Source organism: Megascapheus bottae, chromosome 26 (assembly GCF_031878675.1).
Source record: "Megascapheus bottae isolate mThoBot1 chromosome 26, mThoBot2.hap1, whole genome shotgun sequence".
In the NCBI taxonomy this organism is placed as follows: domain Eukaryota; kingdom Metazoa; phylum Chordata; class Mammalia; order Rodentia; family Geomyidae; genus Megascapheus; species Megascapheus bottae.
Window position 1 is genome coordinate 6,244,804 of NC_143534.1, and position 27,783 is coordinate 6,272,586.

Sequence of the window (27,783 nt, forward strand, 5' to 3'; positions counted from 1 at the left end):
AATCGTTGGAATCATTGTACTCATTCATCTCCTGGCTAACCAGTAGTAGATGGGAATGGTATTTTAAAATAGATTTTACATATCTCACAATTGAAAATAACACCTCATTTTGATTATTTTCTTGGTGAATAAGAAAGACAAGTGTTTGGGACAGATGCAATCTATTTTTTGCTTTATGTGGTAAACACTATTAGCTACCATCGTGTTTTAGTTATTGTAGCTTTATAATATATTTTGGTACTTCCTTTTGAAAAAGCTTTTGAGTTACTTGGCAATTTTCTCTTGATGAAATTTAGAATTATCTCAGTTTTGGTAGAAAATTTTGATAGGTATTATTTTTGATTGAGCTGAATTTAAGTTTGAATTTGAGAAAAGATATTCTTTTGAGTTTATCCATTTAGGAAAATAGGTATGTCCTCCTGTTTTATTGAATCTTTTGTGACGCTATTACTATATACAGTTAAAAAAAAAATCTGTGTGCTTGCGTAGTTACCTCAGAAACCTTATGTGTTAATTCCACAAGGCAAGTATTCCTTGCCAGACCACCAGAGTCATTAACTTTATGTCAAATGTTCTTTTGACTTGTTTATAGTTACATGTTTTTCCTTAACTTCTTGTTCATTTTCACTTGATTTTGAATATTAACTAGAATCATACTGCATGTTCTGTGACTTGTTAGACATCTTTTTGAGATTCTTTTATTTGTAGTTCTTCAACTTTACATTTCTTTTTAAAACTATTGAGACTGAGCACCACTGGCTCATGCCTGTAACCCTAACTTAACTATTCAGGAGGCTGAGATCTGAAGGTTATAGTTGAAACCAGCTGGAGCAGAAAAATTCCATGAGACTCATCTCCAATTAACCACTAAAAAGCAAGGAGAACTATGGCTCTAGTAGTAGTAATCCAGCTTTGAGCAAAAAAGCTCTGAGACAGGGCCTAGTCCCTAAGTTCAAGCCCCAGGATTGATGCATGTGTGCATGGGCATTTAATATTGTACTAGTAATCAAACTTTTTACAGTAGAATGGCTTTTTGTTTGTTTTTGTGCCAGTCCTGGGCTTGAACTCGGGGCCTGAGCACTGTCCCTGAGCTTCTTTTGCTCAAAGTTAGCACTCTATCACTTGAGCCACAGCACCTCTTCAGGCTTTTTCTGTGTATGTGGTACTGAGGAATTGAACCCAGGGCTTCGTGCATGCTAGACAAGCACTCTACCACCAGGCCTTCCTCCCAAACCAGTTGAGTGGCTTTTGAGAATGTTAAAACAACCTTCAAAAGCTGATTATTAAGCCCAAACATAACCAACCTACAGTTAAAAGAAGTTCCATTACATTATATGATTTACTTCACTTAATAGTCTCTAAGATTTTTTTTTGGGGGGGGGGGTCAGTTGTGAGGCTTGAATAAAGGGCCTGGGCGCTGTCCTTCAGCTTTTTTGCTCGGGACTCTACTATTTTGAGCCATGCCACTTCCAGGTTTTGAGTGGTTAATTAGAGATAAGAGTCTCCTGGAGACTTTTCTGTTGGGCTGGCTTGGAACCCAGATGCTCATATCTCAGCCTGGTGAGTAGCTAGGATTACAAGTGTGAGTCACCTGTGCTTAGCCTGCCAAAGCCTTTTTAAAATCAGTTTCTCTTCATTGGATAAATAGTTTCCAATTTAAGATGACCTATAAAGCATTACATATTCATTTAGTTTCAAATTATATGTTCTATACAATAATGGCAAGGACTCATAGATCTCCTAGTTTAAGTTTCACTTAGGACACGAGTAGGTTAATTGATATCCTAGTGAAGCATAATGAAATGTCGGTAAAGATGTCCTTAAATCGGGTAAAAATAACTTCACCTCTCAGCCCTCTTTCACAGGCTTGAGGTTATATAAAGTATTGAAACCTTTATTAAGTAGATCTTTTCTTTTCATCAATTAACTCTCCCGTCACTATGGTGGAAGGCCACCTTAACTGAACAGAATGCTCAGGTAAACTGGATTTTGTCGAGGGTAACTAGCACAAGAAGCCTGCTGGGGGCAGGGGCGGAGGGAGGGGATCCCCTCGAGGAGCCCCGGAGGAGGCTGCACCACCCTTGTTGACTTTCAAAAGGCGCCTCTGGCCGCTCGCCCCGCCCCGTGCCCATCACCGGCTCCCCGATCCCGTCCCCCCACCCCCAGCTTCCGGTGCTGGCCTGCCCAGGCCGCCCTGCGGGCAGGGCGGGAGGGGGCCGGTAGGGCGGCTGGTTGAGCAGAGCCCCCTCCCCCATACACCATGGGGTAGGGAGAGGAGTGGGCCTCATCTCCCCGAAGTTGTGGAGAGAGTCGCAGGACCCCTTGAGAACGCCGCTTGGTTCATCTATGAAAACGCTTGCCCTAGGACGCTGGGTGCCAAGACTTTGAGAATGGACCGATTCTGTGCTGTACCTTACCTGGTAGGAGGTGTGAGGGTGTTTGGAAACGAAGCTTTAACAGCGCCATGTCAGGTCCCCGCTGCTGAACCCAGGTGATGACAGAGACCAGGTGATAGTAGACATGTTTGTGTGGTTCCTCAAGCTGTAAAGTGTGAGTGTCCTCATTCCTGGTTCTTCCTAGATTATAGCCAGAGACCTGTATGTGTAGATCTACAGTAGCTGAGATTGGGTTGGTGGTTGTAACCGTGCCTCACTATAACCAGGATGCCCCCAGACCCATGGATTGCTGGCCAGTGGCTCTGAATTCTGCTAGCTCATCTTTTGAAATGTGGAATAATGATTCCAGATGAACTTTGCACTTCAAGTAAAAGCAATAATGCCTTATTTTTATTCCTTTTGTGCATGAACTTGACCAGCACATATTTAAACTTCAATACATTAGAGAATTTTAAGTAGGCTTAAATTTTTTGTGGAATAGTAAAAAAAAAATTTTTGTTGTTGCATTTATTTATTTATTTTTTCTGGTCTTGAGGCCTGAGCTCTGGGTCCCAACACTGTCCTTGAGCTTCTTTTGCTCAAGGAAACACTTTTACCACTTGAGCCATGGCATCACTTCTGTTTTTTTGGTTGTTGGTGGTGTAGGGTTTTTTGTATTTTTGTTTTGTTGTTGTTGTTGTTTTTGTAGTTTGTTGTAGATGAGAGTCTTACAGACTTTCCTGCCCGGCCTGGCTTCAAACCACATTCCTCAGATCTCAGCCTCCGAGAGGATTATAAGCATGAGCCAAGCCACCAATATTATTATTGTGTCTCAATTGGGCTTATGAGAAATACTATTATTTTTTTCTGCTTCCCCCCCCAAATTGTAAATTCTCATTTTTCCAAAATGAGAGTAGCTTTATTTCTCTTGGATTGTATTTATGCTAAGATTTTAGAAAATAAAGCAAAAATTACCTTCACTTGTCCTACTCAAATCCTATTATAGTTTTATTACCTGCTCCCCTTGACAAGAGCTCCCCTTGAACCTAAGGGACTTTAGTGAGTAAGACTCAGCATCTGTTCCTGGTCCTTGCATTGTGGTGGGAAGACAGTTACCCCCACCACCAAAAACACACACAAAACTAAAGCAATGGGATAAAAGCATGTTGTAAAGATGGAATACCAGAGAGTATATGAGTGACTTCCAGGATTTGCTGAAGCAGATAGGGGCTCAATCAGGAGAATGAGTGAAAACCCTCCCCTTAGAAATAACATAATACACAAAGGCCTTAAAAAGGACAAAGCTTACGGGCTGGGAATGTGGCTGGTGGTAGAGTGCTTGCCTAGCATGCATGAAGCCCACATAAAAGGAAAAAGCCAAAAGTGGTGCTTTGGCTCAAGTGGTAGAATGCTGGCCTTCAGCAGAATCAGCTCAGGGACACATCAGGCCCTGAGTTCAAGCCCTAAGACTGGCAAAAAAAAAAAGAAAAAATGTAGAGCACTATCCTGAGCAAAAGAGCTTAGGGACAGCTGAATTCAAAAAAAGGTAGACAACTATCCCTGATCAAAAGAGTTCAAAAGGCCCCACGACCGACCAAAAAAATATGAATAAGAACAAATGCTGGTAGGGGTGTGAAGAGAAAGGAACCTTAATACATTATTAGTAGGATTGTAAACTATGCAACTTTTATGGGAAGCAGGTAGGAAATTCCTTTAAAAAAAAATCTAACAACCAGAAATAGCATAAGTAGCATATTACTAGAAGCACCTACACAGCCATGTTCATTGTAGTAATATTCACAAACTATGGAAGCAGCCCATGGACAAAAAAAAAACCTATTGATATAGATAGGTCTAGATCAGTAGACATGCACACCAGATTATTAATTCTACCATAAAGAAGAGTGAATCAAGTCATTTGTAAGGAAATAAGTGGATCTGGAAATTCCCCTTGTATTAGGTGAAGTAAGCTAGTCCTCAGGACAAAGGTCACGTTTTCTCGCATGTGTGAATTTTGGACCTAAAAAATAAACATACACATAAGCATGCAGGATCATGAATGCTTGAAAATATATATTTACATATGTGTGTGCATGTATATGTAGATATATACATATATGATAAATCTGTCTAAAATGATATATCGTGTGTGAGATACCCATGTTAACCTCAGAACAGTTACTATGCACTTTTTTTATATATATTTTTATTGTAATTAATAGAACGGTTACATGATATTTGCCAGATAAATGGTGCATTAATTCCCATACATTGATACCCTTTCACATGTCTTGGTCCCCATTTCCCTTCCCCCCTCCCCCACCCCTCATTTTGTCCCCCCCCCCCCCCCCCCCGTTCCCTATCCAATTTCAGATAACCGAATACAAATATATCCTATATATCAGGTAACAAAGTGAGATAGTGTAACAATATGAGATAACCAAGGGACAGTAGAAGTGATGAGAGGTAACATAGTACATTAAGGACAACAATCATTCATTATATGGCTTATGTTTACATCATATTTTAAATGACATTAACAAACAATTGTTCAAGGAGGGAATCTCTAATTACATTCTCTGGGACTTAGTATTTACACCTTAATCAAAATTAGGCTAACGGTTTGTATGTCATAGAAACATATCAATTTATGAAATAAAACATTATGATTATAGAGTCATAGGTTTTTTTGTCTATATAGTTATGTTTGTATTTCCATTACCAGTACATAGCTTTGGGTATGCAGTTATTGAGTCCTTGCTCTTGTACACTTTGGATTTAATAACCGCATATTAAGGATACCATGCGCCTTTTGTTCCTTAGGTCTTGACTTGTCTCACTCAGCATGATTCGCTCTAGATTCATCCACTTCCCTGTGAATGCCATTATTTTATCTTGTCTGTTGGCTATGTAGAATTCCATTGTGTATATATACCACATTTTCTGTATCCATTCATCTGCAATAGGGCATCTGGATTGTTTCCATCGTCTGGCTATTGTGAATAGTGCCGAGATGAACACAGCTGAGCAGGTGTCTTTATAATATCCTGGGTCAGGATAGATGCCCAGAAGTGGTATGGCGGCATCATAGGGAAGGTCTATTTTCAGTTCTTTAAGGAACCTCCACACTGCTTTCCAGAGTGGCTGACCTAGTTTACAGTCCCACCAGCAGTGCAGTAGGGTTCCTTTTTCTCCACAACCCCGCCAGCAACTCATTGTCTGAGTTCAAAATCTTGGCCATTCTTGTTGGGGTAAGGTGGTATCTTAGGGTTGTTTTTATTTGCATTTCTTTTATGACCATAGATGATGAACATTTTCTCATGTTTTTCTGCCATTTTAAGCTCTTATTCTGATAGGTCTCTCTTTAGTTCCCTTGCCCATTTAGTGAATGGTTTATTGGATTTTGGGGGGATTAGTTTCTTGAGTTCCCTGTAAATACTGGATATTAAGCATTTGTCAGATATATTGTTGGTGAGTATCTTTTCCCAGTTGGTGGCTGTCCCTCTATTTTTGCAACTATGTTTTTATTTGTACAGAAACTTTTTATTTTTAGGTAGCCCCATTTATCGAGTCTCTCTCCAATCTGTTGTGACCCTGGGATTCTGTTCAGGAATCTGTTGCCTGTGCCTATGAGTTCTAGTGTCTCTCCTACATTATCATGTAGCAATTTCACGGTTTCCGGTCTGACGTTGAGGTCTTTGATCCACTTTGAGTTAATGCTTGTGCATGGCGAAAGGCTAGGGTCAATTCTTAGTTTTCTGCATGTGGCTGCCCAGTTTTGCCAGCACCAATAATTGAATAGACTGTGTTTGTTCCATTGTATATCTTTGGCTCCTTTGTCAAATACAAGTTGCCTATAGGTATATGGTTCTATTTCTGGGTCTTCTGTTCCACTGATCTTCTGGTCTGTTTTTGTGCCAGTACCAAGCAGTTTTTGTTACTATGGCTCTATAGTAGAGTTTGAAGTCTGGTATTGTAATACTACCAGCATTGCTCTTTTTGCCTAGAATTGTTTTGGCTATTCTAGGTCTTTTCTTGTTCATATGAATCTTTGGATTATATCTTCAATTTCCATAAAGAATGTCTTTGGGATTTTGATGGGGATTGCATTGAATTTGTATATCAGTTTTGGCAGTATAGCCATTTTCACTATGTTGATTCTCCCTAGCCATGAGCATGGGATGTCTTTCCATTTCCTAGTGTCCTCTTTAATTTCTTTCATTAGGCTTTTATAATTTTCATTGAATAATTCCTTTACTTCTTTGGTTAAGTATATTCCTAAGTATTTTATTCTTTTGGGGGCTATTGCGAATGGGATCGTTTTCTTGATTTGGCCTTCTGTTTGTGTATTGTTGGTGTACAAGAAGGCTACTGACTTCTGAAGGTTGATTTTTGTATCCTGCCACTTTGCTAAAGTGGTTTATTAATTCTAGTAGTTTGGGAGTGGAGTTTGTTGGGTCACTCAAGTAGAGGATCATGTCATCTGCGAATAAGGATAGTTTAATTTCTTCTTTCCCTATGTGGATCCCTTTGATGTCCTTTTCTTGTCTTATTGCTCTGGCTAAGGGTTCCAGCACTATATTGAAGAGAAGTGGAGAGAGTGGGCATCCCTGTCTAGTTCCTGATTTTAAGGTGAATGGTATCGTGTGTGAGATACCCATGTTAACCTCAGAACAGTTACTATGCACTTTTAACAAAAATGAATATTAAGAGCTGAAACATGTTTCAGAGGATGAACAGAGGGGAAGGAAGGAAGGAATGTGAATATAGTCAAAATGTTTTACATGTGTGACAATGTAACAAGGATACTTGATGAGAATAGTTTGCAAATATACACATATGTGTACATGTTGTGTATATGCACACTTCTATCTCAGATCCTTTTGGAGCAAAAAAAATGTTCTAAAACTATATGTTCTCTATTAAAAAACAAAATTTACTAATACATACTTAGAAATACAGTGCTATATGGGTTGGGAGTTTGGCTTAATGGTAGAGTGCTTGCCCTAGCATGCATGAAGACCCAGGTCCAATTCCTTGGTACCACATACATAGAAAAGCAGAAAGTGGTGCTGTGGCTCAAGTGGTAGAGGGCAAGCCTTGAGAAAAAAGCCCAAGGACAGTGCTCAGGCCCTGAGGTCAAGCCTCAGGACAGGCAAAAGAGGGGGGGGAGGGAAGTACAGTGCTATAAAGTTTTTAACATAATTCCTTGGTAAACATTTTTTTAAGTAGCAGCTATGTTGTAAATTGAATCATTCAACTTTCTTTTCTTTGTTAGATTACTATATATTTTAAATATTTTTATTTTTAAATAGTTGTACAAAGCAGTTGCTATTCAATAACATAGTTTATGACTACAGTGCATCTTGATCAGTGAGACCTCTCTCATCCATTTTTTTTCTTTCTTTTTAGCATTGATGACATTAACAAAGAAAAAGACCATATCAGCAATTCTAGGGGTCTATGTGATGAAAATGAATTAAAACCACCCTCATATTCTGTCTTAAAGAACATTAATAGAAGGATTCAGTCAGAAGACAGTAGGTATTAAATTAAGTACTGTATGTTATTATAAATGAACCTAAACTAGAATTATACAGAGATTTAGTTTCAATTTAGGTGATAAGAAACAAGATTTGTTTTTTATTGTAATTTTTATTGTAATTGTTTGTGTGTGTGAATCACAGGGCTTGAACTCAGCCTTGGCGCTGTCCCTGAGCTCTTCAGTTCAAGGCTACTAGTCTTGAGCCAAGCCCCTCTTCCCGATTTCTAGATGTTAATTGGAGATAACAGTCTCAGGTCCTTTTGTGCCAGGGCTACCTTTGAAACCTGATCCTCAGATCTCAGCATCCTGCCTGGCTAGGAGGGAGCCTCCACACCTGTCGCCCTATCTAGCTATAACTTTTATAATCAGTCTAAAATTGATAGGTGATTGAATTTTCAAGTTGCCTCAGAAAAGTTATAGTTCTCTTTGTGTACTATTATTATTTTTTGCCAGCCCTGGGGCTTGAACTCTGGGCCTGGTCATTGTCCTTGGACATATTTTGTTCAAGGTTAGCACTCTGCCACTTGAGCCACTGCACCACTTCCAGCTTTTTCTGTGTATGTAGTATTGAGAAATCAAACCCAGGGCTTCATGCATGCTAGGTGAGCATTTTACCATTAGGCTACGTTCCCAGCCCCTCTTTTTATATTTCCTTGACTTTGTTTGTTTAGAGGCCACATCCCACTTGATAGCCTGTGCTGGCCTTGCACTTTCCATTCTCTTGCTGTTGACTCTATAAAGTGGTGGGATTTCGGACATGTGTTACCACGACTATTTTGCATTATTTTTAAATTTGAGTATTTTTTCTTCCTTTCTTTCGGTACTGGGAATTTGAACTCAGGTTTTACATGTATGCTAGGCAGATATTTTACCGTGGAGTCACACCTCAGTTCTGGTGTTTTTTGCTCATTATTTTTGAGATAGTGTCTCCCATTTTCCACCAAGGCAAGTACCTGGACCACTATCTGCCAAATTTATTGTGATGACAGGTGCGCAACAGTTTTTTGCCATTAAAATGGTATCTTTCAGACATTTTCTGCTAAGCTAGCCTGCAACCACAATCTTTTTTAAATCTCATCTTCCCATATAGATTAAGATTACAAGTGTTTGCTATTGGACCCAAATATAGGTTATTAAGGGATCTTTCAAAGTGCTCAGTTAGTGAACTTCAGTCCTCCCATTCCCAGCTTCCCAAGTAGCTGTTGCTCAGCCTGAATTGAGATATTTCGAATGGTAGAATACACTTTTTTCTGCTTCCCAACTTCAGTAACAATTGGTTCAACTGTTATTTATGGCTTGTTTCCTCATTTCTAGATAATTTCCTGTATTCTTTGGATCCCCTACTTAAAGTGTTTTTAAAAATCAAAGTATCACGGGAGTTTGGCAGCATGCACGAACACCTGGATTTGATTCCTCAGTACCACATACATAGAAAAAGCGGAAAGTGATGCTGTAGCTCTAGTGGAAGCGCTCTAGCCTTGAGAAAAAACGCAAGGATAGCACTCCAGCCCTGAACTCAAGCCCAGGGCTGGCCAAATATATATATGCCAACCACTGGTGGCTCATGTCAGTAATCCTAGCTACAAAGAATCTGAGGTCTGAGGATTATGGTTTGAAACCCACCTGAGCAGGAAGGTTTGTGAGACTCTTATCTCCAATTAACCACCAAGAAAAGCACATAAAGAAAAAGTCTGACCAACTTTTCTGCCTGGACCTGAGCGCCATCCTTGGAAGATGAGAAATAGTAGGTCCCTTAGAAGAAACCTATACAGGAAAGGAATAAGTTATCAAGTATTCATTATATGCTGCTAACTCCATATTTAGTTCTCTTTTATTTCCTAATTTTATTAAAAGATTTTATTAACACTGATTTTTTTACATCATATTTCAAATGCCATGTTTACCAAACAAGTATTCAATAAGGGAATCTATATATAATCACTGGCACATAAATTTTAGCACATAATTAAAATTAAGCTGACACTTTTATGTCATAGATGCATGTCGATCTATATAGAGTACATAAACAGTGACATTGTTTTTGTTTGAATTTACAGTTTTTGAAGCAGTGTCTCTGAGTTCAGATTCTCTCTTCCAGAGGGCAGTTTCAATTCTCCACGCTTCTTACTTGGATTCTGCATCTGAGCATGGTTTTCAGTACAGTCAAGTGATTTTTGTGAAAAATGACATTTTCTTAAATGAGGTAAAGTACTTGGTACTAACAATATCTGGGAATTAGTTTTAAGCACAGTGGATTCATTACTATATATAAGCCTAAGAGCATTTTATTGTGGGAAATATCTGGACTTGAACTCAGGGCCTTCCAGTTTCAGCTTTTTTATTCACTACTGAACTACTTCAATTCAGCTCTTTTGCTGGCTAATTGAAGATAAGTCTGACTTTTCTGCCTGAGCTGGCTTCAAACTATAATTGTCAGATCTCAGCCTCCTGAATAGCCAGGATTACAGGTGTGAACCATTAGTATCCTGAGTTGCTTTTTGCTCAAGACTAGCACTCTAACACTTGAGCCACAGTGACACTTCTGTTTATGTGGTACTGAGGAATCAAACCCAGGGCCTTATGCATACAAGGCAAGAACTTTATCACTAAGCCACATCCCCAGCCAGATTTAAAAGCCAAATTAGGTTTTTTACAAATTAGAGAAAACAGTACGTTTATAGCATATAGTTACTCTCTTTCTTTATGCAGTACAAAGCCTTTTACCAACAAAAACAGACAAATAATTATACTGAGGAAGAACTTCGAGAAACTTACGGTTTTTTTCTGCTTGAAACTGAAAATCAGGTAAGAAGTAGATTGCATAAAGTAAATGATACTGTTAGCCTTAAATATTGAAATTTCACTTTTATGAGATTGTAGGATTTTTACTTAGTGTAGTGGAGTATAAGTAATACTAAAAGCTAATCATGAAGCAGATTTAATTTTTTACAGCTTGACATAGTTTTTCTTTAAAAACTAAGTATCTAGCCAGACACTGGTGGCTCACGCCTGTAATCCTAGCTACTCTGGAGGCTAAACTTTGAGGATCATAATTTGAAGTCAACTATGAAACTTATCTACAATTAACCATTAGAAAACTGGAAGTGGCACTATAGCTCAAAGTGGTAAAGTACTAGTCTTGAGCAAAAGAATTCAGGGACAGCACCCAAACCCTAAGTTCAAATCCTGTGACTGACAACCACAAACAAAATAAATTTAGGCCGGGGCTTTGGCCTACTAGTAGAGTGCCTAGCATGCATGAAGACTGGGCTCAATTCCTCAGTACCACATACCAGAAAAGGCTAGAAGTGGTGCTGTGGCTCAAGTGGTAGAGCTCTAGCCTTGAGAAAGCCCAAGGATAGTGCTCAGACCCTGAATTCAAGCCCCAGGACTAGGAAAAAAAACAAACCTAAGTTTGTGGTGAAATTTACATCAATATGAGTTTCTTTCATTACTACAGTTCTTTAAATTGTTTATAAAAGTCGTGTACTGTTACATAAGCCAGGTAATTCATTTCTACACTGAATGGACTTTTTTTTATTATCACTGTTTCCCTCCCTCCTTCCCTCCCCCCCTCCTTGCTCCTCCCTCTCCTCCCTCCCCCTCTCTCCCCCTCTCTCCCCTTCTCCCCCCCCCTCCCCCCTCTCTCTCCCTCTCTCCCTGAGTGTGAGGATTGAACTCTGGGCCTGGCTGTTGTCCCTGAGCTCTTCAACTCATGGCTAATGCTCTTTTCTTGAGCCACAGCACCACTTCTGGTTTTCTGGTGGTTAATTGCAGATAAGAGTCTCAAGGACCTTTTTGTGCCTACCTGGCTTTGAACCTTGATCCTCAGATCTCAGCCTCCTCAGTAGCTAGGATTGCATGTGTGAGCCACTGGGGTCCAGCTAGATGATTGCTCATTTCTGTGGTGATTTTTCAGATTTAAATTACATGGTTTTGAGGATAAGATGAACACTTCTTATTCAGTATTGTAGTTAATTGAAGACTGAACATTTCTGTTATTTCCTTTGCCTAAATTGAAGAAAAATGAAATCATTATGCCTCCAGAGATATGTATAGATTTTAAGAAGTAGGAATCTATCAACAAAATTAATTTTGATACTATATTAAAGTAATTTACAAGTAATTATGTAGGTTATATTAAAGGCTTATAAAGATAAAGAACATATTTGCTTAAGGAATAATTAAAATATGCTGTGGTCTTACACTTACAAAGTTATTTTCAAATAAAATAATTATAAACCAAGAAACCTTAAAGAGAGTATTTAATTGTGACCTTGTTTAATTTGTTTTTGTTTTTGTTTTCCAAGTGACATTTTTAATGCAAATGGTAAAAAGCTTATGACAGTCTTTGGATCATTAATCAAAAGACAGTTGTATGAGCTTGCTTTGTGTCATGAACATATGTAAACAGGTTTTGTGTTTTAACGTTTTTAGATTATGTAGCCACTGTTTCATCTGCTTATCCCGAGACTGGTAATAAGCAAAATAGTATCTTTTGTTTAAAGGCAAAAGTGATATGTCAGCGTGGACTCTGTGTTGGCAGCAGTGCTGTTACTACTCTTGGTGATCCAGCCAAAGGTGAGTCTGTAAGGAAGAGAAGAATCTCTTCTTTTACTTAATGAGATTTAATTCTATAAGAAACAAATATTAAAAACTTACTGCCAAACAAATAATCTTTAGAATTAGAACTTTTAAGCATAGGAATTTTGAATCTGAAACTTAATGGTATTCTTTAGTGCCAATTGTGTAATACTGTCTTAAGAATTTGTTCTTATCATAATGATACTAAGAATAGAGACTAAGGGAGTAAAATAGATCAAACTTGACAAAACTGTGGAATGTGAATAGGGAATAAAATAGGGAAGAATCAAATACAAGGTTCCAAGCATATACCATAATGATAGTAGTAGAAAAGACACAAGATGAGAGAAGTAGGTTGCTTGGAATTGCTAATGAGTTGAGACGTGAGTGATGTAATGCTTAAGAACTAACAATTTTTTTTTAATTTCAGCTTTCTCATTTGGAAAGTAGATTAGACTATTTCATAGAGTTTGTGTGAAGACTGATACTGTATAAAATGCTTAATTAGTCCAGGAATTTGTATCAAGTAATTTATTAGTAACAGTACTATATGAGTTGCACTCAAGAAATAATAAGCTCATAAGTATTTCTCAAAGAGAAAAGAGATCAGAACCAGAAGTGAGAATATTAATTACTTGAAGTCCAGTTCTTGTTATGTTTGATAGTATTGGAGAAAATAGTAAAGAACAGAATTTTTAAATTAGTAATGGGACCTAATATAGGAGGTAGATGATGTTATAGAATGAAAAAGAGGCAAGAGGAGTCCATAATGTGAAAATTGGAAGGTAGAGTTTGACACACAACCAAAGGATCTCAACTGAAGAGGATATTTAGCAGTGTCTGGTTTTATAAAATATAGAGGTCAGGAAAGGAAAGAATTACGAGGTCTTGGCTAGATTCTTGCTGACATTTTGAGAACAACGTTAAATTCCCAACATAAAATGTCCTCAAACAAAACAACAACAAAAAAAAACAGCAAAACTCACTTACAATGAGTATATAATATAGCGTGTACAAAGTGTATAATTTAAAATATGCTCTGATGGCTCATGCCTATAATCCTAGCCACTCAGGAGGCTGAGATCTGAGGATTGCGATCCAATGCCAGCCCGGACAGGGAAGTCTATAAAACTCTTACCTCTTAATTAACCACCAGAAAACCAAAAGTGGCTCTGGCTCTGAGGGCTAGCCTTGAGCAAAAAAGCTCACAGAACCACTCGTCTACTTTGTGTGTTTAAGGATTTGCCTATTATGAATGAACATTCATACTAATGAAACTAGTATATAGTTTTTTATGTATAATTATCCTTAGGATAATGGTTTTATCTATATTATAGCTTGTTTCAGTACTTCATTTTTTTGTAGGTGAATATTATATAGTTATATCACATTATCTTTGTTCATCAGTTGAACATTGTTTCATATATTCTGAGTATGTTAATATACATTTTGAGTAATGCTGCTGTGTATATGTGGACATGCTTTCATTTCTGTTTGGTATAAAGCTAGCAATGGAATCATTGGGTTGTATGGTAATTAGAAAGCAAAAAAAATTGAAATTCATCTCATTTCTTAAGAAAAAAGTAAACAGTAAATTTATATAAAAGCGAAAGGAAAGCCATCAGAGAAAGTAGTGGGGCTGTGTCCATCTTAAAGGGCTTAAAGAAGAGTCCAGGATCATGGTTTTGGAAATATAAACAAACACAACTACATAGACATAAAAATTTATGACTGTAGACATAATGTTTTATTACATAGATTAATATGTATCTATGACATAAAAACCTTCAGCCTAATTTTAATTATGTTCTAAAATCTAAGAATCTTGAATTCTTGTTAATACATCATTTGAAATATGATGTAAAAATCAATGTTAATAAATTCTTTAATAAGTAAAAAAAGAAGCGTCCAGTGAGTTCTCTCAGGGCAGTTTTATAGTACAGGACTCTTCTCTTATCTCCTCCTTTGGGTTTTGTGTTGATTGTTCAATGGTCTGTACATGTCACTGCAGCTCTTCTCACTGGTCACGCAGGTACCCAGGGCATTATGCAAGAAGTTTTTGAATGGGAACTTAAAGAGTATTATGGAGAAAAAAAGAATTTGAGCAGAACCCCGAGGCACTGTAGGAACAAGAAACACCATGATATGGGACACATGTTATCTGTCATGTGTTCTGTCTGCCACTTTTTATCCTCATCTACCACTCAATTCCCTCTTCTCTCTCTCATCCCCCCTCTCGGTGTAAGGGAATATAGATGATGTAACACATCCAGAATGGTCAGAATGAAGTATGGCAGTCTGGAATCCTCCAGGAAGTCTTTTAGGCACACAATATATCCATGGTAAAACCAGAGGACAGTTGATATAAAGCATCTTTTTTTTAATGGCTATTTGTAACTTGATAGACTCCAACCTAGAAGAAACAAACTTAACAAGCAGGTTGAAAATACAGTGGTCAGAGGTTCATAGAATTATTGTAGGGATCCCAGGAAAGGTACAGTCAAGAGAATCTGGAGCAGATGTCTCCCCATGAGAGCCATTCTTGTTCTCTAAATTGAGAGATCTCAAGAAAGATTAAATTGTGGATGTTAGTTTGGACTTGTCCTGATCTTTTTAACCCCCAAACAATCTTTCTTTGCCATGACTAAGCCCTGTCTCAGTAGCTGTGAGCATGTCTAAAGCTCTTCTATTTTGTGCTAGAGAGACAGTCTGTCCCTGGAGATTATAAGAGTTTGAGCTACAATGTCTTAAGTCACTGGCTATCCCTTGAAACGCATCTTTGCATAGTAGAGCAAAATCATTTCTCCTACTCATTATTATTCCTAGTGTAATTAATTGTAATGCCTACCAACAAAGGTACAAATTAGATAGCACTCTTTTGAGAAGCTGTATATGCCCGTACATGAGCCTTGACTCCTGGGGGAGAAAAGCTTAATAATGTAATGACAGTACAATACTTGGAGGGGGAAACTCCAGTATCTTTCCCTCTCTGCCCTCTGGATTGTTGTTCCTCAACACAGTTTGTTCCCATCTAATGTGTCTGAGAGCCAATCCCCAGAAAAATGTAAAATGTCAATGAGAGCATCCAGCACTTGATAACTCCAGAGGACGACAGAGGCACCACCTGAAAGACAAAGCAAGCTTTGCCCATCAAGTGAGCCACCCCCACTGATTGGGTGAAGAGTCCAAGCAGTAGAAAAGGGTGCTTGCAGAGTAGACCTAGACAGAGGTAGGGAGGATAATTCTTAGCTCCTACAGAAACAGACTTGTTAGATCCAAGACCCTGAGTCACACACAGAAATAAACCTAAGACAGAAACAGCCATATTTCTCCTCATCCCACATGAGTTCTCAAATGAAGTAGTCTAAAGGAATGAATTTATTTTCTCTGCCCATTAAAGAATTAAAAGGCAGGAAAATGTTCAAACAGTAACTTAATTATAAGTGAAAGGATAGCCATGAAAGAATCTTTCCATCCAGAGTAATGATTATGTGGGTGGTATATTTTAAGCCTTAGTAACTGCACAAAATCATTTTTTTTTCTCTCTATTTTGCATTATTTCATTGGCTTAAAAAATTTTTTAAGAATTTGAAAGTAAACTGAGTGCCAGGTGGCTCCCGCCTATAACTCTAAGCTACTGAGATTTGAGGATTGCCTTTTGTGGCAAGCCCAGGCAGGAAATTCTGTATCTCCAATTAAGCACCAAAAAGCTGAAAATGGAGCTGTGGTTCAAGTAGTAGAGTGCTGGACTTGAGGGGAAAAGCTTAAGGACATTGCCCAGGTCTTAAATTCAAGCCCTAGAGATGGCACAGAAAAAAAAGAAGAGGAAGAAAGAATATGGAAGTAAATTAGAAGTAAACACTTGAGCTCACATCAAATCATTGAATTTTTGTAGTAATTTTATTTATTTTGGTAGCAATTTAAATTGCTACGAAAAGAATTCTTGCAATCATGATTTTATGATGATTGAGAGTGAAGTAGTAAACTCAAAAACTAGGTTGTTCCCGACAAGGACATATTCATAAACCCATGCTGAGATTGGTGATAGAATGCTACTTCTATAGTTGATGGTTTTTGGCTTGTATGGATGTGAATAGTTCTATGTGTAATTGTAACTTTGTAATTTAAAAAGTATATTGATAATCTTTAATAATTTTGTTGTGACTAGGACTCTCCTACTCTTGAGTTTATTTTCCTGATTATAATCCCAGTTTCTGATATGGATTTGTTGTCCTTTATCCTTATAATAGAGTTTTCCTACCCATTGTCTTTTATATTCCAAAACACCTTAACTGAGGGATCTTTCTGTCCATTTCCTCCTTATTTCCCCTGCTATCTTTTTTTTTTTTTGTAGTGATTCTGGGGTTTGAACTCAGGGCCTGGCTGCACTGTTCCTAAGCTTCTCTGCTCAAGGTCTAACACTGTACCACTTGAGCCACAAGAGTCTCATGGACTTGGCTGGCTTCCAACCCCTGTCCTCAGATCTCAGCCTCCTGATCCACTAGGGTTATAGATATGAGCCACTGACACCCAGCTTCTGCTGTTAACTTGTTCGGATTCCTTTTTCAGATTCTTAACAACTGCAGTAGCTTTCTAAGTGACCTGAGTTCTAGCCTTTCCTCTCTAAGGGACACATCTTCTGTGCTGGTTTTTTTTCTCCTCTGTACAGTATAAAGTATGAAGTCTAAGCTTTGCATCAAGTCATACCAAGATTTTTTCTTTTCTTTTTCTACCTCTGTATTCAATAGCGTGGCCTATGTATGCCATAAACAATTTATCTTTTAGGATTCTGTGTTTTCATTCATTCATTATTTATGTAGGAGATATTCTGTCTAAAGAACTTCTTGCTCAAATATATTAACATTTCTGTGTTTTTCAAGCTCTTTATACTTACTACTGATTATTTCCATTTTTTTTGTGCCTTCAGATACAACATATGCTTGACACGTATTTAAAAGTTACTATATTTGGGCCTATGATGTGACTGAAGTGGAAAAAAGAAGTGTAACTGTCTTAATAGAGGCAGGAACCCTGTTTTGTTTACTTTTATCACTGCCCAGAAACCTGCTGTATAGATAATTCTTGGTACATATGATTAAATAAGAGTGCTTTCTGACACTTTGTGAATTATATGTTGAGAGTCAGATTACCCTAAGCCTTTTCATTGGGTGATTATACAGAGAGAAAAATAGAAGAAAAGACAAACTTAGATTTTTCTAAGAATGTGACATTTTTTACCCCTTTTCAGTTAATGTGCCCATGTAGAACATTAGTTGTCAGATATCCTTTACTGTTAAGTTTGTTTCTTTATAATATCGAAATGGCGATTATATAAAAGGTAAATGAGCCTGTGTGCTAGTGTTCATGCCAGCAGTCCTAGCTACTCAGGAGACTGAGATCTGAGGATTGCAGTTCAGTAGAGCTGGGGCAGAAAAGTCCCTGTGAGATCCTTATCTCCAATTAGCCACTCAAAAACCAGAAGTGGGAGCTGTGAGTCAAAGTGGTAGAGTACTAGCCTTGAGCAAAAGAGCCCAGGGACAGCACCTAGGTCTAAGTTCAAGCCTCACAACCATAAAAAAAAAGGTAAATGATGATGTCAAAGTATTTTTCAGTGGACTTCTGTTCTTGGGATAGTGTGTTATCACTTAATCATTGTGTTTCTTGTTGTTTTAACTAGTCATTCAGAGGAGTTTCCGTTAAATCAGATTATGAATAGTGTGAGTCTTGATCAGTATCACTCCTTGTGTAGTTCTCTCCTATATTTTTCTCTTGTTACATCTAAATTGTATTTGGGTAGATAATCTTCAAGTCTAAATTAATCTATGTTTTATACTTTTATAGGTGTATACATTTCCAAATATTCAGACTATCTTCATCCAAGACCATGGTATCATGGGAAATCTGGTTATATTGTAATTTTTAATATAATTAAGGTAAAGCCCACATGTGTTTTTATGTAATTTCAAAAATTGAAGTTTGTCAGCCTGAATTTCTTTGTACATTATTAATTATAGTTCTTATCTATTAAGATACCTATCCAAACTCAAAAAAATGATACCATATTTCCCTTTTTGGCACTATTGATGTTTGAGCTCAGCTTTGTGGTTGCTAGGCAAGCGCCCTGCCATTTGAGTCACACCCTCACCCCTTTTTACTTGAGTTATTTTTTCAGATGGCCTTGAATTTTTACCCAAACCCGACTTTAGACCTTGATCCTTCTACCTATGGTCTAACAGAGAATTGGAGTCACACACCACCATGCTCTGCTTATATGATTGGCATGGGGTCTCACTAAGTTTTATCTGAGCTGGCCTTGAACTTTGTCCTCCAAATCTCTACCTCCAAGTAGTTTGTATTACAGGTATGGACCACTATATCTGTCGTATTTTAATAGCTCATCTGTGAATATATTTTTAGAAGACACTTCAAAGTATTAAAAAGTATTTACTGAGCAGTTCCACTCACTGATATCTAGGAAATTCACGTTTTTAACCACTAGGCCGGGAGTTTGGCCTAGTGGTTAAAGTGCTTGCCTAGCATGCATGAAGACCCGGGTTCGATTCCTCGGTACCACATATAGAAAAAAAAAAAAGCCGGAAGTGGTGCTGAGGCTCAAGTGGTAGAGCTCTAGCCTTGAGAAAGTCCAAGGACAGTGCTCAGGCCCTGAGCTCAAGCCCAGGACTGGCAAAAAAAAAAAAAAGTGAAATAACAAAACAAGTAGTTGCTTATGCAATGATCATGATTTTAAAAACCAAACCTTAGGTAATAGCATGCATTGTGGTTAAAATAAGAAATCTTCATGTTCTCTGTCCTTGAGATATCCAGCCCAGTTTACACCTCCATGAGACACCACTAGTAGTGATCTTACAACTTCTAAATGTCCAAAGTAGTGCATTTTTAAATGAATCACTCAATTAGAATAATCACCCTAATTGTAGAGGAGCCTGATTTCAGAAGGATAGGGATGGGGTGCTTTTTGTGGTCTTGCTTTGCCTTGCTACTCTTTTAGCTTTCTTACTACTTTAAGTTGTTTGGTTTATAAACCTCCCTCCCCCAAAGTTAGCATGCTACCACTTGGAGCTTTTGGGTGTTTAATTAGAGCTAAAAGTCTTAATGGATTTCCTCTCTTGGGCTGGCTTCAAACACAATCCTCAGGTCTCAGCCTCCTGAGAAGTTAGGACTATAGGCATAGCCATTGTTGCCCACCTGACTTTTAAGAGTGTGAATTTTCTGTATTTCAACATTTGTTCCCTGAGAATTAAAGAAAAAGTAACACTACTTCGCTGTACAGTCCCTGTTTTTCCCTCTTTAATCCTTATTTTCTCTGTGATGAGTGCTACAAGAAAGTATGCCTGTCAACACAGATGATAACATGGGTTAGTGTCTACTTCTCTTTTGGTTTCTTTTCCATTCATACTCTCCTGTCTGGCTGGATATTGCTGTTTAATTTTTGCCAGTGCTTTCCATTATCCTTACTTATTTCACAAAAGTGAAATCAGATCTGATACCATAAAATTTTTAATGGAAAAGATAGAGATGATTATTTGAACAGAGCTGTTGACATTCTTTGATTTCTTAGTATTGCCTTTGGTGATCTTATAAAGAGGATTTTTAACTTACACACACAAAAAAGTCTTGCTTCAAAGAATATAGTTTTCTGGATGTGATGGTAGTTGCCTTCAGTGCCTACACTTAGGAGGCATGAGGATGGACAGTTCCAGGCCAGCCTCAGCTGAATAGTGAGATCTGAAAACAAACAAAAAGAATGCAGTTACGTCTGTCTTATAATCATTTAAATTGCCTACAATCCTATTGCCCCTTGATGTATATTACATATTTTGTAATTTTAATATTTTTGTAATCGATTTCTTAACCCAAAAGAGAACCTTATTCTTCTTAAACAACATCATATTATGAATAGTTACTTATTTTATATCATCTTAGGACATTTCAGTGTATGGTAACATTTTTCATTTCCTTTTTTCATTGCTGGAAATGAAACCTAGGGCCTTGCCTATATCAGATAAACATTCTATCACTGAGCTATACCCTTAGTCTCAGTAAACTTAACTTTAACCCTTGATAAAGAGGTCTGTAATACAGATTGCTAGTGACCATTCACTGGTCACTGCCAGCTTGCACAAAGCACTTTGCTACATATTTGTTCCTTAGGGATTTCCAGAGCCCTGTTACACTTTATATTTCATTTTGTACTTGAGTTTGAAAACTAATTTTTAGGGATTTATATATTTCATTGTTTTCTGTTTTAGTCAAGTGAGTAGATCATAAAAGATAGTGGGTTATATAGTTTTTCCTGTAAGAAATTTTTATTAAATGTGGAATGCTTATGTATTTATTTGATACTGTGTTAAAAGTTACTGGCCCTGGTCCGGGAGTTTGGCCTAGTGGTAGAGTGCTTACCTAGCATACATGAAGACCCGAGTTTGATTCCTTGGTACCACATTCATAGAAAAGAAAAATTACTGGCCCCTAAGATCATTGTTTTCAACTTACTGGTAAAAATGCATCCGTATTCCTATTAGACTACCTTCAAATGAGTTATACAGGTAAAATTACTCCTATTTGAGGAAGGCTGATGAGTTTTAATATTTTTATTCTAGGGGAAAGTCAAGTTTGTGTCTGAGAATTACACAGCTAACTACACTAGGCCATCTTCTGGTTATGACTGCCATGTGGCTAAACATGCTAACAAAGTTTCTGACAAGACAAGCCATTTTCGTGCCTTTGAACTGAGTCAGGTATATTGTCTGTGAATAAACAATACCTAAGATGTATTTCTGCATTGAATTTATCAGATTTCAAGCTTGGGTGGGGTTGAGATAAACTTAATGTGTATGCAGTTTCCATACTGCTAATAATGCTCATTTTTCTTTTTCAGTGTTACCTCTATGAACTTTCAGGCAACACTATTATTAATCGACCCAGACAAGTCTGTCCTTTTTTAATTGTAGCTTTTCAATACAAGGAACCTAAAACCATGGCAGCACCAGCTTATAAAAGCATGTAAGTAATGAATATACATGCTTTGTTTTGCTTGGTATATTTCTCGTGCTTTTAAAAAATTCTTCTTTTTTCTTTTGTAGATTTGAACTCAGTATAGATGGTGAGAAATTATTTCATTCTTTTTAACATTTTTTCTGAGTAAATATTCTTTCATAAATAATGAGTTTCCTTTTTACCCTTATTTTTTAAAGCTCCCATCTCTCCATGGAAAGGAAAATTAATTGTTCAAGGTTGTGTGCTTTGTGATATAACTCTTCGGTCCACTTATAACACAATAATTCCATCTCAGTTGTAAGTACATATTTTGTGTCGTTCCTCACACTTAGTTTTTTGTTTTCACCAGTTCTGTGAATTGAACCCACATGCTAAGCAAGTGTTCTACCATTGAGCTGTATCTTTAGCCCCTCATTGTTTTTTAAGCTGTCATTTCAGGGTCTTGACAGGATTGCCTTGAGATAAAGCAGTTGCATGTACTTAGTTTCATATTAGGGTATGCTTGTTTGGACGTGTAGAGTAAAAGGCTAATAATACAGGGGCCGGGGGTTCGGCCTAGTGGTAGAGTGCTTGCCTACCATGCACAAAGACCCGGGTTCAGTTCCTCACTACCACATACATAGAAAAGCCAGAAGTGGTGTTATGGCTCAAGTTGTAGAGCCTTGAGGAAAGCACAAAGGCAGTGCCCAGTTCCTGTTTTTTTTCAAGCCCCAGGACCGGCCAATAAATAAATGAAGTAATTAAAAAAATGAAGAAAAGGGATGATTCTTATTACTATAGAATATAGCTGCTAAATAAATTAAAAAATGGAATTATCAAGCCAGGTGCCAGTGGCTCACATCTGTAATCCTAGCTGTTTCAGAGGCTGAGATCTGAGGATCATAGTTTAAAGCCATCCTGGGCTCGAAATTCCATGAGACTTTTTTTTTTTTTTTTTTTTTTTTTTGGCCAGTCTTGGGCTTGAGCTCAGGGCCTGAGCACTGTCCTTAGACTTTCTCAAGGCTAGAGTTATACCTCTTGAGCCTCAGCACCACTTCCAGCTTTTTTTCTATGTACATGGTACGGAGGAATTGAGCCCGGGTCTTTGTGCATATAAGGCAGGCACTTTACGGCTATGCCAAACTCCCGCCACCCACCCCAGTCCCCCAGCTAACCACCAGAAAACCGGAAGTGGTGCTGTGACTCAAGTGATAGAGCACTAGCCTTGAGCTGAAGAGCTCAGGTACAGCACCCAGGCCAGAGTTAAAGCCTACTAACTAACCTACCCATATTTATTGTACTGCTTGGTGATAATTGTTTTGATTTTTTTTTTTTTAGACCACGGGAACTAGATTTTAAATATATAATGAAAGTGTCTTCTTTGAAAGAAATACTACCAGAAGCAGCCTTTAGAAAACAGAATTACTTGGAGCAGAAAGGTCTGTTGGAATATGGTAGCACATTGCATGTCCTTAGCTTAGTTTCAGTTGTTTTCCTGTCTGTCTTCAAACACAGATATAGTAACTTTCATATGATTCTTAAAAGGGTCTTTTCAGAAAGTTTTAGAATTGTCGTGTTCTTTAGTTCTTTCGAAGCCAAATAGGAACTGTAAAGATAGTTTGATAACAAAGGCCAGATTTAATATAGAGTGCTACATTGAGCAAACAATATTAAAAGTAGTTGGAAGTCAAGACCAAAGGAACAAAAGGTACATGGTATCCTTAATATGTGAATATTAGATACAAATAGTACAAGAGCGATGACCCAGTATTTGGGTACCCAATGTTATATACATGGTATTAGAGGTATAAATATAACTACATAGACATAAAAATCTATGATGGGCTATATACTCTATAGAAATAATGTTTTATTACATAGATTAATGTGTATCTATGACATACAGATCCTCAGCTTAATTTTAATTATGTTCGAAAAATCTATGTGCCAGTGATTGTATATAGATTCCCTTCTTGAATACTTGTTTCTTAAACATGACATTTGAAATATGATGTCAAAATCAATAAGTAGCTGGAGCCTGGAGTGTGGGCTAGTGATAGAGTGCTTGCCTACCATGCACAAAGCCCTGGATTTGATTCCTCAGTACCGCATACACAGAAAAAGTGGGAAGTGGTGCTGTGGCTCAAGTGGTAGAACTCTAGCCTTGAGAAAGTTTGAGGACAGTACCCTGGCCCTGAGTTCAAGCCCCGGGACTGCCAACAGAACAAAACACAAAAGGAGCTGGAAACATACCCTAAAGGAAGAGTAAGGTTTTAATGGTTTTTATTTATATATTTTTAAGTTTAAATGGAAGAAAATGAGAGGAAAATTTTGGTCGTTTAGTTCTAGGAATATTAACATTTATTTTATTTACTTGATATTTGTTTTGTTAAAACCATAGGAGTCTCAGTGCAAGTGACATTGTTATTAAGAAATTATTTCAGTAACTTTCTATTAAGTTTTATAATTTAAGCATTGTGAAGTTTTATAATTAGGAATATTGTGAAAATTTTTGAGCAATGTATAAAATGATTGAATTATAGGTAATATTAGAAATAAGATGTTTTTCTGATTTCTCTACAGTTTGTTGTCAAGATTTGTGCTTTGATTTGTACGAGGTGGAACTGTCAAATAAACAAGGAGAAAACTTAGATAAGCTAACAGACTATATTAAAAATAAGCAGTTGGTAAGAACCATTCATTTTAAGTCTGTCTTTCTTTTCTCTTTTTTTTTTTTTTTTTTGTCAGTTCCAGGCCTTGAACTCAGGGCCTAAGTGTTGCCCTTGGGCTTTCTCAAGGCTGTACTCTACCACTTGAGCCACAGCACCATTTCTGGCTTTTTTTATGTATGTGATCCTGAGGAATTGAACCCGGGTCTTCATGAATGCTAAGCAAGCACTCTACCACTAGACCAAACTCCTGGCCCCTAATTATATTCCCCCCCCCCTTTCTCTCTCTCTCTCTTTTTTTTTTGGTCATGGGACTTGAACTCTGGCCTGGGTGCTGTCCCTGAGCTCTTCAGCTCAAGGCTGGCACCCTACCCTTGAGCCACAGCCCCACTTTTTAATTGGAGATAAAGAGTCTCTTGGCTTTGTATTGCTTAGACTGGCTTTCAACCCCGATCCTCAGATCTTAGCCTCCTGAGTAACTAGGATTACAGGCGTAAGCCACCATGCCCGGCTTTATTCTTTTTCTTAAACTGAGAAATTGATGTCTAAGTTTGCTGGCTGAATTAGATCTGAGATTGGTAAAATGATTTTTGTTAAATTTTTTTTTATTTTTGGTTTTTGGATTTTGGTTATGGGGCTTGAACTCTGGGCCTGGCTGTCCCTGAGTTCTTCAGCTCAAGGCTAGCATTCTACCACTTGAGCCACAGCACCACTTCTATTTTATGATTTTGGGGTTTGTTTTTTGTTTGCTCGTTTGTTTTTTGTTTTTGCCAGTGTTGGGGCTTAAACTTAGGGCCTGAGCACTGTCCTTGGGCTTTTTCAAGGCTAGAGCTCTACACAGCACCACTTCTGGCTTTTTCTATGAATGTGGTACCGAGGAATTGAACCTGGGTCTTCATGCTACCACCACCAGGCCAGACTCCCAGCTCCTACTTCTGATTTTCTGTTGGTTAACTGGAGATAAGAGTCTCAGACTTTCGTACCCCAGCAGCCTTTGAACTGTGATCCTCAAAGCTCAGCCTCCTTAGTAGCTAGGATTATAGGCCTGAGCCACCGGTACCCAGCGATTTTTATTAATATTTGTGGACTTGCCCTGCAGGTATAAAACTTTCGAGATCAAACCCTAGTACTGAGCATAATAGATATTTTACAATGCATGGAAAAGAAAACCATTTTAATGGGCTTATTTTCTCATTCTAGGTGGTAATCAGGTTCAAATGCTATGTGTTCTTCGTTTTGCCCTCTATGAAAGTTTTATGTAGGCCCTGTGTTTTCATTTTCACATGGGTGGGAATTGGTGAAATGAGGTATGTCAGTCACTTCAGGCCAGTTTGTGTCATCTGCACTTTGTTCAACTAGTACCTGGATGGCCATGATGAGCAGTGACTCTTGAAAGCCCTCTTAGCAAGGTGGGAGCTCGGTTCCCCCAGTCAGTAGTAATGCTTCTAACAGAGCGAAGAGGTACTTGAGAATCTTCTTTCATATGTTGGTTTGTTTTTTAATGTTTAAGGCAATTGTCAAGTGCTTAGAAGATAGAGAGGTTTTCATTTTACTTACATCATCAGCCTTAATACCAGCACCAGGTAAGGACTATTTGTTGGGGGTTTAAAAAAATATTTGTTGTTTAATTTTGTTTTAAAAGATCAGCACCCTCAAGTTTTATTCTCATTCTCGTTCTGTGTAGACTTTGAAGAGGAACAACAGATGGGTCTATACGGGTTACATTTATTTCACTCACCTCTATCAACAGGTGAGTATACAGTGGTATCTCATTCTCAATGTATTTCCTAGCCTTACGGTCTAATCTGACTTACCATTAACTGCTTTTTTCCCTCTTCAGTAGCTCACTTTGCTTCACCTACCAGACCCTTCTTGGCTTTCTTGACAGGTGTACCTTATCCTCTTGAGTGTTACACTCTCCAATATCTATTCATATTTTTTCTACTTTGCTGTCTCTGAAGTGCCTTACATTAAGCATATCTGAAGTTGAGTTATCTGTTAACTGAACAGGAGTATGTAGGAGATAATTTTACCATCATCTGACTGGTAGCTTAGTGAGACTATGGTAAATGTAATCTTAAAAGTCTTAATATGACTTACTGTTCCCTGTGTGAATTGTTGGGCTTCAAGCTTGGCTCATGCATTCTCAGGATATTACTGACTCATGGAGAATCAAAACCTGTCTTTTAGGTGCCTAACAGGTTGTAATTTCAGTATCACTTTTTATTCCAATAGCTTAAGTACTTTTTGTATAGCCTAATTCCTCCTTTTTTGAGATGAATGTTGAGTATGTAGCTTGAGTATATAGCTTAGCCTCAGTTTTTATAGTCTGGCCTACTGAATATTGAGGTTCTTCTTACATCTTTTTTTGGCCAGTCCTAGGATTTGAACTCAGGGTTTGAGCACTGACCTTGGGTTTTCTCAAGGCTGGAGCTCTAACACTTGAGCCACAACACCACTTCCCGCTTTTTCTGTATGTGTGGTACTGAGAAATTGAACCCAGGGCTTTGTGCATGTTTGGCAAGCACTTTACCACTAGGCCACACTCCCAGCCCTTATATAAGTTTTTAAAGTGGGTTTTGCTTAAATTATACTGTCACTCAAGAGAGCTGTATTTTCTTGGTAATTGTGACAAAGTATTATCAATTATAATACTAGAATGATTGGATGCTAGGTATAATTGATTTAGTAGTCTTTTTTTTTTTTTTTTTTTTTTTTTGGCCAGGGGCAGGGTGGGAGGGTGGTTGGTTCTGGGGCTTGAGCCTCAGGGTCTGGGCTCTGTCCCTAAATTCTTCAGCTCAAGGCGAGGAGTGCTCTACCACTTTGTGTCACCCTACCACTTCGTTTTCTGGTTTTTAGTTGAAGATAAGTCTCACAGACTTTTGTGCCCTGGTTGGCTTTGAATACTGATCCTCAGATCTTATACTCCTGAGTAGCTAGGATTATAGTTATGGCATGAGCCACCATCTATTTAGTATACTTTAACCAACCTCACCCTCTTCCCCTCTCTTCCTCTTACACACACACACACACACACACACACACACACACTCCTGTGCTTTAGGTAAGCACTTTGCCAGTAAATTATATCCTCAGCCTCTTTCCTACAATTTAATTGTAAATTACCAAACGCACACACGCACACACACACACACACACACACACGCGTGCGCACGCGCCCCTTCCTGTGCTTTAGGTAAGCACTTTACCAGTAAATTATATCCTCAGCCTCTTTCCTACAATTTAATTGTAAATTACCAATCATGCAAAGAGCTATTACTATCCAGGACTAGCACAAAAATTCTATTTAAATAAACATTGTAATGCTGTTTTTTTCATGTGTTTCTCAGTAACAGTTTGTACTTGGTCTACTAATTCTAACCTACCAGTTGTTTCTCAAACAATGCCTTTTCAGTTTCTTTATGTGTATCACTTCAAGAATATGGAGCTATTTGCTTATTAAATAAACTTACAAGTATTCTTAGTTTCCCCCCCTTCAGTTTTCATTTGAAACATTGTAGCAGATTTAATCATTCCATAATTTTGAAATTCAAAGCATTTTTTCCCTCTTTTATTAGAAACCAAAATGAGAACAAGTTTCAATCTTTGTTTT

The 27,783-nt window shown here is 37.8% G+C and overlaps 1 protein-coding gene across 6 annotated transcripts in view; it reads left to right on the top strand.

The window, feature by feature from the left end:
- The window catches only part of Tasor2 (transcription activation suppressor family member 2), a 50,807-nt gene that overhangs the window by 2,490 nt on the left and 20,534 nt on the right, over positions 1-27,783 (top strand). For 2 of the 6 annotated variants that reach the window (XM_090318829.1, XM_090318830.1), the window contains exons 1-14: positions 2,188-2,491; positions 7,788-7,915; positions 9,978-10,123; positions 10,630-10,725; positions 12,429-12,501; positions 18,346-18,437; positions 21,126-21,263; positions 21,404-21,528; positions 21,609-21,628; positions 21,720-21,819; positions 22,840-22,940; positions 24,085-24,188; positions 25,681-25,753; positions 25,855-25,920. In XM_090318829.1, coding sequence (XP_090174955.1) covers positions 2,391-2,491; positions 7,788-7,915; positions 9,978-10,123; positions 10,630-10,725; positions 12,429-12,501; positions 18,346-18,437; positions 21,126-21,263; positions 21,404-21,528; positions 21,609-21,628; positions 21,720-21,819; positions 22,840-22,940; positions 24,085-24,188; positions 25,681-25,753; positions 25,855-25,920 — 1,363 coding nt within the window. In that variant the 5' untranslated portion in view covers positions 2,188-2,390. Of the gene's footprint in view, positions 1-2,187; positions 2,492-7,787; positions 7,916-9,977; positions 10,124-10,629; positions 10,726-12,426; positions 12,502-18,345; positions 18,438-21,125; positions 21,264-21,403; positions 21,529-21,608; positions 21,629-21,719; positions 21,820-22,839; positions 22,941-24,084; positions 24,189-25,680; positions 25,754-25,854; positions 25,921-27,783 lie in introns of those variants that run through there. The other 4 variants (XM_090318831.1, XM_090318832.1, XM_090318833.1 and 1 more) reach the window with 3 other exon arrangements.